This window comes from Arvicola amphibius, chromosome 9 (genome assembly GCF_903992535.2).
Source record: "Arvicola amphibius chromosome 9, mArvAmp1.2, whole genome shotgun sequence".
In the NCBI taxonomy this organism is placed as follows: Eukaryota; Metazoa; Chordata; class Mammalia; order Rodentia; family Cricetidae; genus Arvicola; species Arvicola amphibius.
In genome coordinates this window covers 38,001,319-38,018,856 of record NC_052055.2, presented here as the reverse complement: position 1 = coordinate 38,018,856, position 17,538 = coordinate 38,001,319, and the positions used below count along the sequence as shown (strand labels likewise).

The window sequence follows — 17,538 nt, the reverse complement described above, 5'->3', positions numbered from 1 at the left end:
TCTTCCTGCCCAGTAATATCTGTTTTGTGGAAGAGAATGAGTACATAGCGTGCCCCTGGGCTCTGGGCCAACTTGTACTCCAGCCAGTACCCTCTCCTGCCTGCTGACCAGTTCCTGCTTTTATTTTCTCAGCCATGGCAAGAACCAGCTCTGGGCAAGATGCCATGGTCAGTAGGAGGCACCTCAGCCCTGAGCTGAATCTCGGCAGTCCCCCAGGCCCTTTCAGGAGACACCTCTGCCTGTGTTTAAGCAGAGACTGGGAAGTCCTCCTCCTTCATGGTACTCTTGATGACAGCTCCCAAAGTCATCTCACTCCCTCCTGCCAGCCCTCGAATCCAGAAACACTGTAGTGGACCTTAGCTGGGGTTCCAAGTTCATCCCAGTGGTTTTTAACCAAAGGCCTGAGTTTCTGGGCATTAGGACTAAGTCTGGGTACAGTGGTTTAGCTAAGAATTCAGTCCCTTGTCTAAGAGCAGCTGAGTTGCTGTGTGATTACAAAAAAAAAAAAAAAAAAACAAAAAACAAAAGACATAATCCACTGATCCTGGGCATCCTTTATTTTTTTGCATAGGCATAAATTACAGTCTGGAGAGGTTTTTTTGTTTTGTTTGTTTTAAAAAAAAGAACCAACAGTGCAGCATTTGTGACAAAAGAGCGCAAAACAAGCCCTGAGGGCAGGGATGTGCAGGTTGTGGCTTCACCAGAACACCTAAGAGGGCTTCTGCTTGCCCCTGCCTGGCAGCTCCCCTTGGCCCTTCCCATAGGCCAGGACCAAGCCCCTCTAAGAGGCCAGGAACTGGGAACTGAGTAACAGCTGGTGCCCCGCAGAATGGGGCTAGGAATCAAGCCTGTAGCTTTTCAGTTTAAAAAAACAAAACAAAAAATAAAAACAGACCTTGAGAATTCTATATATAATACAGCAGGGCCATTCAGTCTAAAAGCCTCTTCCTCCTCCCCACACAAGGTAACTTCTGCCAGCCTCCCTCCCAGCCCCTACCCAATTGCCCCCACAGAGAAGGAATCTAAGCAAGAGCTGAAAGCCCAAGGGAGCTGCTTAGAGTGGGCAGGGCCCTCGCTGGGAGTGGGCTAGTGTGGCCTCTCCACCTGAAACCTTGAACCACAACGTGGCCATTGACACTAGACCAGGAGAACCCCCAAGGTCATTTTCCCTCTCTTCTAGGCTACCCTGATGGAATGGCCCCAAAGACCGCCTAGGTCCTCCCCTGGGGGAATGGAAACCTTGCTCTGAAGCACAGGCAGGATATAGCAGGAATGAAGTACAAAGTAGACTCTCACCCCACATCAGGGAAAAAGCAATGGTCCCCAGCACTGGGGATCTAGGTTGGCACAGACAGCAGTCCTCAGAGGCACACAGGAGCTGGTACCCTCCAGGATATAAGAAACCCCAGGGGCCCTGTGGGCCAGGGTACCTGCCAGAGACAATTCCCGCTGTATAGTGCTGAGCACTGTCCTAAAAGGCCACAAGACCCCCCAGCTCACCTCCCTGGGGCTCTGGCTTAGTGTGCCCATGGCTTTGGCACCTACCAGGAGCTCCCTGCTGCCAGTCCCTCCACCAAATAGTCTCACTTCCTGACTCCCAGGCCTCCAAGTATGCTACGTATATACACCCTGGCAGGCGTCTAGCTCTAGGGGGAGGACTAAGAGGCATGGGAGCCTGTTGGCAACCTCAAGCTGCTTGGTTATGCAGGGAATCCTACACATGCTGCCTCTTCCTTCTTGCTCCTGAAGTCAGCGCTATCAAGCATGTGCGGGCCAGTGGTGGGGTGCTGTACACCTACTCTCAGAGCAGGGGTAGATGCTGGGAAGGGTGGGCCTCCCAGGCGGCTAACAGCAGGCACAAGGTCTTAAAGGGCTAGTGGGCAGGCTCTCCATGCACCCGGAAGCGGTAGATGCACGTGTACTCAGGGTGGCCCCAGTTGGTCAGGATCCGAAGCTCCAACGACTTGGTATGTGGCCATCTTAGAGGCCTAAGTGGAGAAGAAGGGTTCAATGTCACTGGGTCCCTTGACACATCACCAACAGAAGGGGTTAGGGGGGCCAGATGTCTCCCTCAGGGAGCTCAAAGAAAAAAAACACCTACATTTCTAAAGTTTGTATTTCCTGGAACAAAGTTTCCAGGCCAAAGGCCCTGGGGGACTTCAGGGTTCTAGGGGCCACTACCCATGAGCCAGCCCTTGGGCTGTATGTAAGCAGTCTGAGTACCAAGGACCAGCACAGGTCTTCTGAGACTGACGAATTCATTCCCAGTCACGGTTAGCATTATCATGCATAGAACTCTCATAGGAGGCTTGTGGACAGGGTTTGCTTTTTGCTCCTGTGTGTCTAGCTTAAAAGCCATAGTGTTATAGGGCTGAAGAGCTAGCCCAGCAGTTAAGAGCACTGGCTACTCTTCCATATGATCCAGGTTCAATTCTCAGCACACATATGGCAGCTCTAATTGTAACTCTGGTTATAGGGTATCCAACGCCCTCTTCTGACCTCCTATGGCACCAAGCAAACAGATGGTGCACAGATACATACATACATACATACATACATACAGCTATATATATATGTAAAATACTTATACACACATACAGAAAAAAACAAAACCAACAAAAACAAACAACTAAGAAATTAAAATGAACTGAGTTCCATCCCTAGCACCGGAATCTGCCTCTATCAAGCGTAGAAGATTGGATGCCCACTTACTGTAGGCCGCATGCCCTGCCTAAGACTCTAGCTGACTACACATCCTTGTCACGACCCTTCTTTAGTAAAACTCACTTCCGCAGAGCCCCTGTTCAGGAAGCCCTGAATGCTGCCATCTCTGTGTCATTGACAGGAGAGTCAGTCTCTTCCCTACACCCTGAACTGAGGCAGGATGGGAAGAGGTCTCTGAGCCCTGTGCCCGGCAGCGCGAGGGAGATGGCTGCTGTTGATGGGGTGGGGTGGGAGGTGAGGGTCCACCCCATGAGCACACAATCCTGTACCTGGAAATAGAAGGTCTGGATGGGGTCCCCATCCTGGTCATAGGCAAACGTGCCAAGAAGTGTCCCTTTCCTGCTGCAGGTCTTCGTCAAAGCCCTGTAGCAAAGCAAATAGGAGTGGGGAGGGGTTGGGGCCACTCCAGTCTCACACCTGGTGTCTTCACTGCAGCCTCAGACAGCTGAGCCGAAGGGCTAGGTCTCACCCTGGCTCTTCTTTCAAATGCACTAACCCCCTCACTGCCAGAGCCACCTTAGGTGATTCTCAGCAAAGACACCCCCCTCTGCCCCCACACAGACCAGGTACTCACAAAGATGGCAAAGTCCTTGGGAGCACTGGAGATAGTACTGTTGGGTGACAAGGCCTTGGGCACATGTTCTAAGGTGACAGCTGTGGGGCGGATGCGAGCAGAGAGGCGGACCACAGCAAAGCCCTGAGGCCCCTGGAAGGCCCAGCAGTTGCCTGGGTGCACATCTGGCTGGATGAGGTGAAAGGCATGTCAGATAGGGGCTTTAAACCAGGTCTGGCTGACTGAGGGGCATCCCCCACTGTGTTCAGAGTGTACTGGGTCCTCACTGAGTGCCCACCTGGAGGATGACTCGGGGTGACTGCGAGTGGTACCACAAGGGGATGCCGAAGAGGCTGAGGAGGGCCGTCTTTGTCTCATAAGTCTCGGAACACCGGGTACTGATAACACTGGCTCCTGTCCCAGGAGAGAAAGTTTCTTTAAACTCTCAGTGGGAAGACCCAATAAGCTCCTGGGTTCCGGGGTTGAAGAGCTATTGCCTGTCTCCTCACAGAACATGGGGATAAGGACCTTAAACCCAGCCCTTAGCTCTAAACCTAAATTCACATGGCCTCTTCCAGCTAGGGATGCCACTCAGTGCCTCATGGCTTCCCTCAGCCATCCCTGGCCTTGATGGGAAGTCCCGGTTGGGTGTCCGGTACGGCCTCGAGCCCCTGTCTGCTTAGCACTGTGCTGCCTGGCAGACTTGAGGCCTAGCCATTGTAAGAACCAAGGTAAGGCAAAGTGGAGAAGGCAGGACACACCTCCTGATTCCAGGGCGTAGTCTACCATTCCAATACGGTCCTCACTGTAGCGCTGCAGGGCCTGCTTGACGATCCGGTGCACTTGCTGAAACATGTCCCCAGGAGACAGGTGTGATGTGAATGGGGCACAGACACTACATACATACCCATGACTGGCCCTGCTAGAGGGGCACAGAGGTACCCAAACAGGTCTTGTACACCTCCACCACCCACCACCTGGCCCAGAACATACACCCAAACCTCTAACCAGAGGGTCCATCACTTATGTCCTAGAACATATGAGGAGCTGGCAGCGTAGGACTGTTGAGGTCTACAGGGGAAGAAAGCAGTGTGCAGGGAGGGTAGTTGTCCTTACCTCCTCTGTCACCCCCGACCACGCCTTCTTCTGCAGTGTCCGTCCCAGAGAAGCTGCAGCCTCCCTGGCTGACTTGCCCTGCATCTCAGCCATGCTGGCAAGGATCTTGCTCTCCAGCTCCTGCAGCTGAGCATGCAGCTCGTCTCTCTGCAGGAGTCCGCTACGGGCACCCCTGTCTTGGAGAAGGAACTGACTGACCCAGTCAGGGAACTGGGATTCCACCTAGGGACAAAGGCAGTGTCACTGAGAAGTTTGGCAGGAATGGCAGGGGCTGCTATGGCAGGGCTGGTGGGCAGGAGAGGCAGCAGAGCTGGAGGGGAAGGAGACCCTGGGAGAGAGGTTATAGAGGTCAGGTACTACCTTCTAGGGAAGACCTGGTAAGAAAGGGGAAACATTTTCCCCAGTGTCCAGGTCCTGCATCAGTCCAGGTGTGCTTGTGCTTCCAGGACAGGCCAAGGATACTGCCCCTACTTCTGCCCCCAGGCGGGTGGTTGCAGACAACAGGCTAAGAACCCCGCCCCCCGGTGGGTGGTCTCAGACAAGAGGCTAGGGATACTGCCTTGTCTGACAGACCCCGCCCTACGGTGGGGTGGTCTCAGAGGGGAGGATGTTCCACAGAGCTCTGGGTAATTCCAACTCACATCAGCCCTGGCAGCCTGGATCTTCTGTGGCAGCAGTCCCACTTCATCTGCCACCGAGTTCTGCCTCAGAGTCAGAGCAGCCAGCTCTTGCCGCAGGCTGGCCAGCTGGGCTTCCAACCGTCCCAGCTCCTTCTCAGAGCTCTCCTGGAAGGCCTCCTGAGTCATCCTAACCCCAGAGGGAGGCAAGTAAGGTAAGGCCATGTTGAGGAAGGAAGAGGACCCCCCTGACTGACTCCTGTCATAAAGTGTGCCTGTCACTCACTGAGTGTGTGAAGGAGCAGGACTGCCCTTGTAGTCTGGCAGGAGAACACAGCACAGGAGCTTGGGAACTAGCTTGCCTGTCTCAGAGCTAATTCTGTTCTGATTTCCTTTAAGCTTGGAGTACACAATTCACAGTGCGGCGGCCTCCCCTGCCTTCAGGGCTTGGCCATAAGAACATAAGGCACATGGAAGATTCCAGCCCACAAGCTCCAATTTCTCTGCAGTGCCTGGCCCTGCCACCCCTGGTCCTTACCAATCTTCCCTGGACCTTAGAGGCTGCCAGCAGGGTCCTAAGCTAAGTTTCCTGCCAGCCTTCTCCAAGGGACCAGGCAGAGCCCTAATGGTGACAGAACAGGCCTTGGCCATGGGCAGCTGTTAGTTACCTTGCCACTCTGTCCTTCAGCTTCTGGACACGCGCCTCAGACTCCTGGGAGCAGGAAGAAGAACAAAGACAAGAAAGAAATGAAGAGTTCAGCTGTGGACATAGCTCAGTTGGCGATCGCCTAGCATGTAGAATACACGGATTCTTCATTTCTGAGGACCCGTCCTGTATGGGGGGGTCTTTGCTTAATCCCATCCCTGCCTCAGGGCCTCCCAGCCCTTTCAGCAGAGATCAAACCAGCTGTAGTTCTGTGACCTCACAGACTCATTTCCACCTAGGTATGTTCATGTTTCACTGAGCACAGACACACAGGAACAGCTACCACCTTGCCCCCATGCACATATCCCCAGGGGTCCACGTGGAGCTCCATGCAAGACAAGTTCAGTCCTAGAGAAGCCATGAGACCACTCCCCTTCTGTGCAACATCCCAGCAGTATCCGTGAAGGGACCAAGGACAGACCTGAGTGGTGGTGAGATCCTCAGCGCAGGCCTACATGCCTAGCCCACTGACCTGAGAGGCCTGGACAATCTTCTTGAAGAGGTCTTCTGAGTCGTGGTGATGCTCTGCCCTCAGGGCTGCCAGTTCTTCCTCGACCGATACGGGAATGAAACTGGCTTTTGTATTTACTTTGTTTAGACAGGGGATCTCTCTCACGTAGCCTGGCTCTCCTGGAACTCCAGTATGTAGACCAGGCTGGTCTCAAACACAGAGATTCCACCTGCCTCTGCCTCCTGAGTGATGGAATTAAAGGCATGCTCCATCATGCCTGAGAGACTAAGGTTTGACAGCTGCCCTTGGAGGAACACTTGTGACTGGAAGCTAACTGAGCTCATTCTGTTACCTGGGACTTTTCAACTCCCAGGTTTCAGCTCCTGGCCTTATGCTACAAGGCTCTATGAAACACAAGGGGCACCACCTGGGTTTAACACTTCACTGGTGTCAGGCACTATGCTGGGCACTCCCACCACTGGAAGGTGGATCATCCCATCTTGACAGGGTACCCTACCTGGTAAGTGATGCTATATTACACACAACTGTCTTCCTCATGCGCTGTGGGGCTTCCTACACCCAACATGTGCACTACCAGGGTTTTTCTATGGCATCGCCCTCAGGGGATGTGGCAGCCCCACACCCCGGCAATGCTGTTCCCCTCACCTGAATAGGAGCCACTGTCTCCCTACGCAGTCCTCTTTCAAGGCAGCCTCACGGCGGTTCCACCAACCCCTCCAGGAGAGACCAGGGTATCCTCATGGCTCAGGCCACTGCTGCCTCCGTGGCCAGTAGCCCCCTTGCCGCAGCTCCAGGCGTTCCAGCCGCACGGCTTCCTTCTGCCAGTTGGAGGAAAACTCGGAGGGCAAGAGCTTCCAGGCGCCGCTCCAGGGAGTGCACCCGGGAGAGATCCGCTGCTCAGCCTGGTGGGGCCAGAGGGAAAGAACAGAGGTTGGGGGGGCCCAGGGAGCCTACCACAAGGCTTCCTGGGAATGGCCACTGAGAGACAGCTAGCAGAAAGAGGAGAATTCAAGGGGCTCCTGACTCAGCCCAGTTGGGACATTGGCCAAATGAGGGAATAGTAATGCACACCTTAATCCCAGCACTTGTAGGCAGAGAGAGGCAGGGGATATCTGTGGGTTCAAGGCAGCCTGGTCTACAGAGTGAGTTCCAGGACGGCCAGAGATATCTAGTGAGATTCTTGCTTAAAAAAAACAAAAACAAACAAAAAAGCAAAAACAGCTGGGGCATGGCTAGTAACTGCAGCACGCACCAGGAGATACAGGACAAACACTGCAGGAGTCAGGCCCAAAGCTCCCTAAACATATTCCTCATCAGATCCCAATGTCCAATGTGGAGGGAAAGGTGACTGGAAGGGGGGTCTGAACACAGGGACTAGCCAGGAAAACGTCATGAAGCATGAAGTTGCAGGATGGTCACAGGGACTGAGCTGAGCAGCCTGTGAACTGTATGTGTGAGTGTGTGTGTGTGTGTGAGCTGTATAAGGTTGAGAGGGGTAGCCTTTGGCTTTCCAGTGCTTTTGCTCTTCCATAGATAACTACATCAAGAAGGAATGGTTTGAAAGCTCTGCATTGTCCTCATTAAATGAATGTCCTACGGAGATGTAGTAAGCAGCCATTTGGATCAAGGGTGACTTCTGATACTGTGTCATGAATTTGAAAACTGTTGTTCGCCAAACAACGAAATCTTTGCCAAGAGAAATTACAAAATGCAATCTGACAACCAACTCTTAAAGGGTAAAGGACTTTGGGGCAGAGGTCTCTGGTCTTAGAAATTCTGTTTTAAACATATGCTCGCATGACTCAAAAGGTAGCAAGCACAGAATGCCATTCCCAGCCTGCCCTCCCCTGCCCCTGCCCTCCCCTATCCAAACCCGCTGTCTTCACACTGGCGGAAGCCAGGCCAAGCTCTGCCTGCCTTTACTTCCCCTTTCCACATGCAAAGTGGCCCAAGACTGAGCCGCTCCTTGTCGCTTCAAAGATTAACGTCAACAGGAAACGCCATCATTTTAAGAAATAAGATCATATTCATGAAAAAGTCCATGCTGGACTATGTGGCAAGCTTTACTCAGCAGTACAAGCAAAGGTCAGATCACTAGAGGACAAAGAGGGTTTTTTTTTTGGGGAGGGGGTGTGTTTTCTTTTCTGTTTTTTGTTTGTTTGTTTTGTTTGCTTGTTTGTTTGCTTTTTTGAGACAGGGTTTCTCCATAGCTTTGGAGTCTGTCCTGGAACTCGCTCTGTAGACCAGGCTGGCTTCGAACTCACAGAGATCCCACCTGCCCCTGCCTCCCGAGTGCTGAGATTAAAGGCGTGCGCCACCCACCACCCAGTGTTTGTTTTCTTGGGAAAGGGTTTTACTCTTAGTCTAGACTGTCCTGTAGTTTACCATGTAGCCTAGGATAACTGCAAATTCACGGTGATTCTCCTGCCTTAGCCTCCCAAGTGCCAGGACTACAGCTGTGAGCCACTATGCCCAGCTGAGACAAAGAGATTTGTGCATGCGTGTGTGTGTGTGCCACGCTCATGTGTGTATGCATGTGTGTGCACATGTATGTGAAGTGTACTGGCTTGTGCACCAGGGGAGGTCAGAAGTTGATATTACATATGTCATTTCAAGCTGGTCTGATTGGCCAACAAGCCTTTGAGATCCACCTGACTCCACCACCACCCCCAGCACCAGGGTTATAGGTGTGTACTAGTCATATTGGGGATCTGAACTCAGGTCTGATACTCACACAGCAAATATGCTGTGCACCTGAGCCAGCCTCCCTAGCCCTGGGACAGAGTTTTGAGTGCCCTGTATTTCTACTACTCTGGTTATATGCCTACCTGGTTCACTTGTTACCACAACTGACTGCAGGCCCCTGAAGAGCACAGGCCTGGGCCTGCCCCATCTTAAGACACGAACAGATTATAAACTGACTACCGTCTCTCACTTCAGTGTCTGCAACCTCTGCAGAGTGGCCCAGCAGGGCCGCCTGCTGGAGGGGCTTCCCTCTCCTTGCCCCCATCTCGGTCTGTCCTTGATACTTGCTTCTCCAGGTCCCATCTCATCTGGCTTGTTTCCCCCCCTCCTAGAACACAGCTGAGCTGTCATGGGAGGAAGCCCAGGCTAGCCTGATAGGCAAACAGAGAACCTGGGGCAGGTATTCCCGTGAAGGCCTAGGCATGCTGTCCCACCAGCACCACCTGTCCCTGGTTCAGCCAAGAAGGGACCTCCAGACCCACAGCTACTACAAACTTGGAGTCTTAAGTCACAAGTTTCAGTTGGAGAGGAGTAGGAGGTACCTTATGAGGATTGTTACACACAGAAGCCGTGGCAATATGGAGAAATCACATTGAAAGGCAACAAAACCGTTTGCCACCCCCTTCCTTCTGCTTTCTGAGCATACACATACCTTGAGTTGTGTTTAGGGGAAAGGGTTTTGTAGTTCTGTGGCTTTGTGTGAGCTGAGGTGCCCCCATGCAAAGGCAGGCTGGAGTTCGCTCACCACCCTCAGCCCCGTGGACTCACCTGGGAGTGCAGGGAGGCATCTCTGGATTCCCACACCTCTGGTTGCCTCTACTCTCCTTTGCTGCCCACCAGGAGGCCAAGGTGGGCTGCAGTGTATGCAGCCCGAAGGGGTAAAAAATACCAAGCACCTAGACACAGGGAGAGAGTGCTGCTTAGAGTCTGTCATGTGGCCTGTGTCACTCACTGTGAATCCAGCTCTCCCAGGCGTGGAAATGACACCTCATGACCTCACAGCGCACTCGATGCCTCACACCACCCCACTCCCCGGGTTCCTTCACTCATTCTGCAGACAGTGAACTCGTGTGAAAGCACCTTCCTTTAGCAGCTCCAGATTTCTAGGGGTGGAGCCCAGCCCTGAGGTAGCCCTGGCTGTCTCAGTGCGCAGTCTTCTGGGGAGCCGTGCAACAACTACACTGGTTTCCCTGTCCAGAAGAAGGGTTAAATGGCTCAAGTTGGCCACTTGTGAGTGGCTCTTAGCAGCTCCCCAGCTCCAATAGGTTGCTGACACTGAGCATCACACGAGAGAACACAGCATCCCAAGATCAGGGCCCAAGGCTGCAGCCACAGAGAAACAGAGAGCCTGAAAAATGTCATGTTTGCCACTTAGTTATAGCCTTGAGCAGGGAGGGGAAGGAGCACCCACAATCATTAGGTTGTGCAGACACCACAACACACTCCCCTGGCACCCTCCACGAGCCCTGACTATGACACCAGTTCTGTCAACCCCACGAGGAAATGGAGAAGCTCAGATGGAACTGTGCTCAAGCACCTGGGAAAGTGCCAGTGGGACAAGCACCATGCTGTCGTGAGTAATAAAATGGTTATTATTTTAAGGGTGAATGCCCAGTTTCCACTAGGTATGAACAAGTTGTTCTTGTAACAGGAAACAAAAAGGAAACCAACATTTGGAAAAATGCCTTCTTATTAATAAAAGTATGCTGGGGAATTGGTGGTGATGGTAGAAGCCCTCCTTTAATCCCAGCACTCGGGAGTTCTTCAGAGAGTTACAGGACTGCAGGGCTACACAGATAAAACCAACTCTCTACAAGCTCCTGCAGTCATTGAAAGTGAGCCTGGGACTACACAGCTAGTCACATGAAACCGGAAACTCAATGAGCTGTCCAATGAGAGTGGAATACACAAGGCAAGGATGACAAGAAGGTCCTGTGACAGGCAGAATGGGGCAGAGCTGTGGGGAAGCAGCTCTTCGTATCCCAGCCAGTTCTTTTTTCGCTGTTTCACGGCTTCTGGTTCAAGCAGCCAAAGGTTTCACTTGATCTTGTAAAAACATTCCCCTTGCACAGACTCTGTCCTGATTTGGAATAGAGGGAAAATAGCTGCTCCTAATAATAGCTCAGAGTTCCTGCTTGCTACCCACAGAGTGGCTGTCCAGGGGCGTGTTCCTCCCAGAGACACCCTGCACCACAGCAAGAGCAAGGTCAGATGAGACAGATCCCCTCAGCTCTGGGACCTCTCAGATAGGACAGCCTGGGACAGTAGGGTGGGGTTGGGGAGAGTGGACAAAGTCAGGCAGGGCTCTGCCAATGATCTAACCCACTGGATTCCTGTTAGCACAGCACTGCCACACCTACCCCTGAATCATGTTAGCCCGGCGACTGTCACACCCTACCCCTGGATCACTGTTAGCCCAGCGACTGTCACACCTACCCCCTGGAGCACTGTAGCCCAGCGACTGTCACACCTACACCTGCCTCTATCTTCCCTTCTTCCACCTCTGCTCACCATAGGTCAGACCAGTCAGGAGCAGCAGGAGCAGGAGGAACCACAGAAAGGTCTTCAGGTTCAGCGAGAAGTGCCTGGACCTCGGGAGGGCAGAAGAAGGCAGACAATCAGCATGTGGGATCTGGGTCTCCATGCTCCACTCAGTCCCTTGGGACTTTTCTAGAATTCTAAAGTAGACTTAAAACAAGTACCCTTGAGCTTCCCATGGGATTAGGGCCAAACTAGTTTATTAGAACTGTACCTGTAAGTCCTAAGAGTAGGGAAATTTTGGCTCTATAAATTTTAAAACTTATTTTCAATTCCGTGTGTGTGTGTGTATGTGTGTGTGTGTAGACATATGTGCAGGTATGTGCAGGTGAGTGTAGGTGCCCTCGGAGTCCAGAAGAGGATATTGTATCCCCTGGAACTAAGTTACAGGCTGTTGTCAGCTACCATGTGGGTGCTAAGAAATCGAATCAGTTCTCTGGAAGAGCAGCCAGTGCTCTTAACCACTGAGCCACCTCTCTAGCCTCCCCACCCCCACCACACATGTATTTTTGAGACAGGGTCTTGATAGGTAGCCCAGGCTGACCTGGACTCCCCATGTAGCTCAGGCTGGCTTTAGAACTCTCAGTTCTCCTGACTGATTCTTGATTCTCTCAGGTTCTTTGGTGACCATCCCTCTTTCCAGCAGCACTTGAGCCATACTCCATGACCTGGACTTGGCTAGAAGTGCCCTGACCTCCTGGTCTAGCCTTTCTTCTCCACCCAAAGGACACGGCCCTAAGCCTCTGTTCTGCTGGTTCGAGAATTTGGGGAATAACCAACCCCACAGCATCCTCTTCATGGCAGGAACCTCTGGAATGTAGCCTGTCACAGGCCTAAGGAGTCAGGACTTTCTACCCCCATTTTTGAATTAGTGCCTCAGAGTTTTGCCACTGGGAGCAAAGCCACCCTTTCTCTGAGGATGGAAAGTGGCTGGGCTGGTGGCCCTTGGTTCTCAGGAAGGGACCCAGGTGAGTACAAACCTTGAGAGTTATTAACTAGGAAGGGAAACCTGCTACGCCAGAAGCTACCCTAGACTGGGAATCTCCAGGGAACGGTGGTGCACTTCAGGCTCGGAATGCTCTATCAGGCCCTGTGGTGCCAGGTCTTTCTGATTCATCATCAAGTCTGGAGTGTCACTCACCCTGGTTAAGACGAAGACGTCCAGGAGGGAGGCAGCAGTCGTCAGGCGGTACCAGGTGGTGCCAACCCCACCAGTAGAGAAGACCGAAGAGCCGGCCTGAAAAGTGGCCATTTAAGCCTAAGCTTAGCCATATTTAGCCACACTATGCTTTCCCCATCTTTGCGCTCCCCTGCCCACCCCTCTGCCAGGCTCCGTTTGTCCCGCTCATAGTGACCCCATCCAAGTCACCAGCCCAGTCTTCCTATACCCCCAATCTGTTCTGCAGTGGCTCCTGCTCAAGCCTGGTAGGGCCTTTCCCACAGCTCTTAGGTTCTCAGTATTATCTACGACAAGTCCTCCTGACTCTGCAGCCTAGGTGCCCAAGCAGACACGATAAGAAGCATGGAAGTGGCCTGGCACACAGCAAGTACCCACCTGGGAAAGTGACCAGGGTCAGACAAATGAGGCCTGCCCGAGATGCTGCACTCCTTAACCCTGACCCTGAGCCGTGCTGGCTGGAGTCCGTGAACCTGCAGGGAAGGGAAGGAGACAAACTTCAACCTCCTCCCCATCACTGTGAACCCTCGGATTTGGAATCTGACTTCTGCTTGAGCTGGAGTCTCTCATCCTCCACCAGAGTACCAGACTGGCCCGGCACACAGTGGCTCAAGGCACATGAGTGAACTGATAGATGGGGACTCTCCAACATCTTCCTGGTGCTGGGGACTGAACCTAGGACCTGTGCTTGCTAGAGCACTATGCCTTGAATCATGTCCCCAGGCCCTGATGTTTTATTTCCCTGTTGCACCCCTCCTTGCTTACACTCTCTAGGCAGTTGCTTAGAACCAGACAAGGGATCATCCTACATGTAACAGATTACTGGAGTATTGACCATGCTTGCGTCCCAGGTTTAAACGGCCCAAAAACACAGTGGTGTGATTCTGGGTCACACACAGACTAGTGGAGGAGGATTCTACAGACACACAAAGTCCTAGGTGAGGGACTGCTTGGGGAAGGATGGAGAGTGTGGTGCAGACACCCAGTAAGGTGTGTACATGTGTGAACCACACACTCACACACACACACGAGAGAGAGAGAGAGAGAGAGACGGAGGGAGAGAGACGAGAGAGAGAGAGAGAGAGAGGAAGAGAGGAGAGAGATGGAGAGAGGAGAGAGAGAGAGAGAGAGAGAGAGAGCACGCTGCCTAAGGTTGAATGTTTTGTTAGGCAAATTCTCTAACCTGATGCTCTGTCCCCAACTCTCAGGGAAGCTATGGTGAGGTCATCTCATGCTGTCACCGTGCCCCTTGTCCTTGGTTCCCCATAGCCCTAGAATCCACTCACATGAGGCAGCACCTACCTGCAAAGTCATCCTCTGAAGAGTAGCCTGAGGAAGAGCCGAAAAAGTCCTCTGAGACCTTGTTCTCAGTGGTGAGCCCGTTGGCTTTGCTGCTTTCCGAGCCGCCTGTGCCTCTCCTCCTCCTTCCCCGCAGGTCCCCACCTGGCAGGGGACGGGGCTCTGTTGAGCTCCCACAGCCTCCACCTGGGGCTGAGGGGTGCTCTGAGAAGCATCCCGAGAAGGGCCTCTTGGGAACACTGAGAGGGAAGGAACTTGGAGACCAAATTTCAGGAGGGGGTTTGGGGTACTTACTCCAGTATGGCTCACTGTGTAGACGCTCACTGTGTAGACGGTCATTCCAGGAGGGCACTCCTGGCGAGGGACGCGGCCCGGGGGCTGCCTATATAGGACTCCCGAACCACAGACTCGCTGTAGTAGGAGGTGTGAGAGTCAGAGGAGGGGCCCAGCTGTGGAGCTGGGGACAGGCGCTTCATGCTGCTCGATTTCCTCTTCAAACTCCTGTAGGGACAACCATGATGGGAGAAGCAGGGAAGTGAGCCCAGCCAGGCAGGGGAAGCCAACAGCCCTGGCAGGCTCACTTGTATGGGTAGGCCTTGTTGCCAGGCGAGCAGCAACCCATCTACTTCTGACTTCTCCCAGCACAGGTTCTTCTCTGCTTCTAGTACCTCTCGCCGAATCTCACCCGAGATGGGCAAGTTCATCAGTTAGAGACAGAGTGGGTCATCATTCAATTCGGGTTTCTCACTTCAAAGCCAAGTGTTTTCCCATGCTTCCTACTAGGACTAGGAGCTTCCACACCCTACTGACAATCTGGACAAACCTGACCTGGCCTCCCAGACTTAACCAGAGCCTCAGGGGCCTCAAGGCTGCAAGGAGGCAAGATGCCAAGGCGCTGTTGCCCTGAGTCAAGGGCCAGCTCCTGAGACCCTGCAGGTGGGGAAACGTGAGGTGTGGGCCTGGGGAAGGCGGCTGCACTGCCACACCCGTCCACAGCAGACTTGCTTCTGTTGAGCTCAGTTTGTGGTGTTTCCTGCCTGGCTTTTGTAGGGAAGCTGCCTCTCCCCACTTCCTGTTCACTAAACCCGAGGCTGGGTGGCCCCTGCTCACAGTGGGTGGAGAAGGCAGCATCCTGGGTCCTGCCACCCCTGTAGGTTGAAGAAAGGCAGAAGCCTCTGGACCAACACAGGTATCTCCTCTCCATCCGCAACAGCGGCAAGGCAGAGTCGCCCGCCCCGTCCCTACCTGAGAGGACTGTCTTTAAAGAGGCCTGCTCTGGCTTCCCGCCACGGAGCTCGCGCCACTGGCTGCTGCTGCCAATCGTTGTCATCCTGGGAGTAGCGCGTGAGGCGTTGGCTTCGTCTTGACATGATGAGGCAGGGTAGGGACCCGTCTCCTGAAGGAAGACTTGGGGGAGACAGGACAACACGTAAGGTGTAGGGCTCCCCCGAGGGGAGACACGGGGGCTACCTCACTGCAGAGGACAGATGTCCTGCACATCTAAGGCGGAGCAGCCCTGTGACGTGAAGCTCTCTCTGCTCACCCCAGACCGCTGCCTGCCTTGGGATTTACTTAGGACTCAGGGAGCCTCTCCTGTGGCCCTTTTCACAAGGCTTCCCAGTTTATAGGCTGCTCGTCTTTATCCTCCTTGGCACTGAGCTCTGTGGGAGCCAGAACTGGGCCTTGCTCAACCACTGAGGGCAGCGGAGACTAACACACACTCGACAGGGTCTTTGATCACTGCTTCCGAGGCGAACAGTCAAGCCCTTCCCACACCAGGGCTTTATTCTCTCCCCACGACGTCCAGCCCCACACCCATTGCTCCCCTTCCTCCGGGCATGCTCTCTGTTCCTTCCTTTCAGGGCCCCAGCCACATCCCAATTACAGAAGCCCTTCCCACCTGCATTATCACAGGCTCATAATCTGCAGCCTCCCAGCACACTGTTGAATGTGACATCTTGATGTGACAATGACCATGATACAGGATTACTGGCTGTCTGGTTCCTTTCCTACTCATTAATGACAACCCTGGCCTAGCAAGGTGGCCATCACCACACCTTCTACAGGGAGAAACCTGGGACACTAGCCTGTAGGTGAGAGCCAAGTCTCTTTCTGCTCAGACCTGAGAGACGGCAGGGCCTAGACATCTGCATTCCATCGAAAGGTTTACAAGTTGGGAAGCGTTACAGCTTCGTATAACATACAGTGGGAATGGAGCTGTAAACTATGTGGTTGCACAACGAATATTTGTTAAGGAAGTAATGCAGAAGGTGGAGCTCTTGTGTAGTGTTGCACTCAGTCTGGCCTGCAGGACAGTCACAGTCATCCCGTGGGATGGGTGAAATTGATAAGAAGGCCAAGGTGAAAAGACCTGGCCAGAGACAGTCTTCCACCACGTGAGCGAAGTAAACAAACCTTTCAGCCCTGGAACCCGAATTCAAATCTCGGATGACCAACACAGGCTTCTCAGAGCCTGGGCCAGAAAGGGATCACACAAACGTGTATCCCAACAAGAGTTCCAGGTTTGGGACTTTGTATATTGGGTATATCAGGACTCCTGATATTCCTGGCAAGAGACTGACCTCCCAATGGTGAGAAACACACCTAAACCCTGACCATAGAAAACAGAAGGTCAGGTTTCATCCACTAGCAGACAAGTAGCCTCCTGTCTGGGCTAACTGGCATCTTCCCAGGTGGGATGCCCATCTGGCATCCTTCACTCTCTATGGAGGGTGTTGGTAAAGGGACCAAACTGGTAGTAGCAAATCAGAAGTTGGGCCTGGGGCCTGGGTTGTATTCCAGTCCTTATAAGGTAGTTCCACCCATGGCTGCCACCCCCCACCTGACAGCTACACAGATACCTACACCCTCCTCTTAACCCCTGCCCTGCTGAAGCAGATGAAGCCTTTGCCAGGAGGAAAAAACATTGCAACATGTTTAGACAGTGCCCACTCTGCTGTTGGGCAAGAATCTAAACCTTCTGAGGAGGTGGGAGGTTAGGGTACTGAACACTTACAGTGGTGCCTCCTCCCAGCACTCCCAGAGCTGTGTGGCCCTTATCTTTATCTTTCATGCTGCATCCTGTCGTCGCAAAATAGTTTACCACAGCGGCCATCCAGGTTCAACAAGATGACCAAAGGTCTACAGTGTGGGGGAGTCGCTAGGATAGACCCTCCCTCTACCCCACCATCAGTTACAAAACCCTCAAATAAAACATCCTTCCCCACTTCAGAACCCTCATTACAACAGAGACTTTGGCCCCTAATCTTGGGGAATCTACACGTGACATTTCCACTCCACTTCCCCGTGAGACACGCAAAGTGCTCCACGGCGCTCTCTCCCTGTCCTGGCTCTCAGTCACACCCCGGCGAGGAGCGCGATGGCTTTGTTTTGGTTTGGTTGGGTTAGGCTGTTTTGGAATTGAGCTAAAAAGGGCCTCTCTCTCTCTCTCTCCTCCCCCCAGAGTTGTGACAGGCGACGGTGGCGCAGGCTGAGAACTTCCAGTGCCAGGAATCGGTCAGTGGCACTGCCCTGGGCCGGTTTGGGGCGGCTGGGTTCTGGCTGTCCTCCATACCCGGAGGGCTGCTGGGG

General features: G+C 53.2%; 1 protein-coding gene across 1 annotated transcript; it reads right to left on the bottom strand.

Annotated features, from left to right (window-relative positions):
- Positions 1–534: 534 nt before the first annotated feature.
- On the bottom strand, positions 535–15,317 carry Sun2 (Sad1 and UNC84 domain containing 2). Its single transcript, XM_038343279.2, is given in 29 exon segments — positions 535–1,957; positions 1,959–1,988; positions 2,994–3,059; positions 3,061–3,087; positions 3,299–3,466; positions 3,576–3,691; positions 4,039–4,123; positions 4,394–4,615; positions 5,035–5,200; positions 5,679–5,722; positions 6,189–6,266; positions 6,834–6,914; positions 6,916–6,966; positions 6,968–7,030; positions 7,032–7,078; positions 7,081–7,090; positions 9,702–9,748; positions 9,751–9,817; positions 9,819–9,829; positions 11,445–11,523; positions 12,613–12,678; positions 12,680–12,708; positions 13,027–13,121; positions 13,947–14,091; positions 14,242–14,284; positions 14,286–14,448; positions 15,193–15,215; positions 15,217–15,266; positions 15,269–15,317. Coding segments are annotated over 29 exon segments (2,205 nt in total). The 3' UTR covers positions 535–1,873.
- Positions 15,318–17,538: the final 2,221 nt, after the last annotated feature.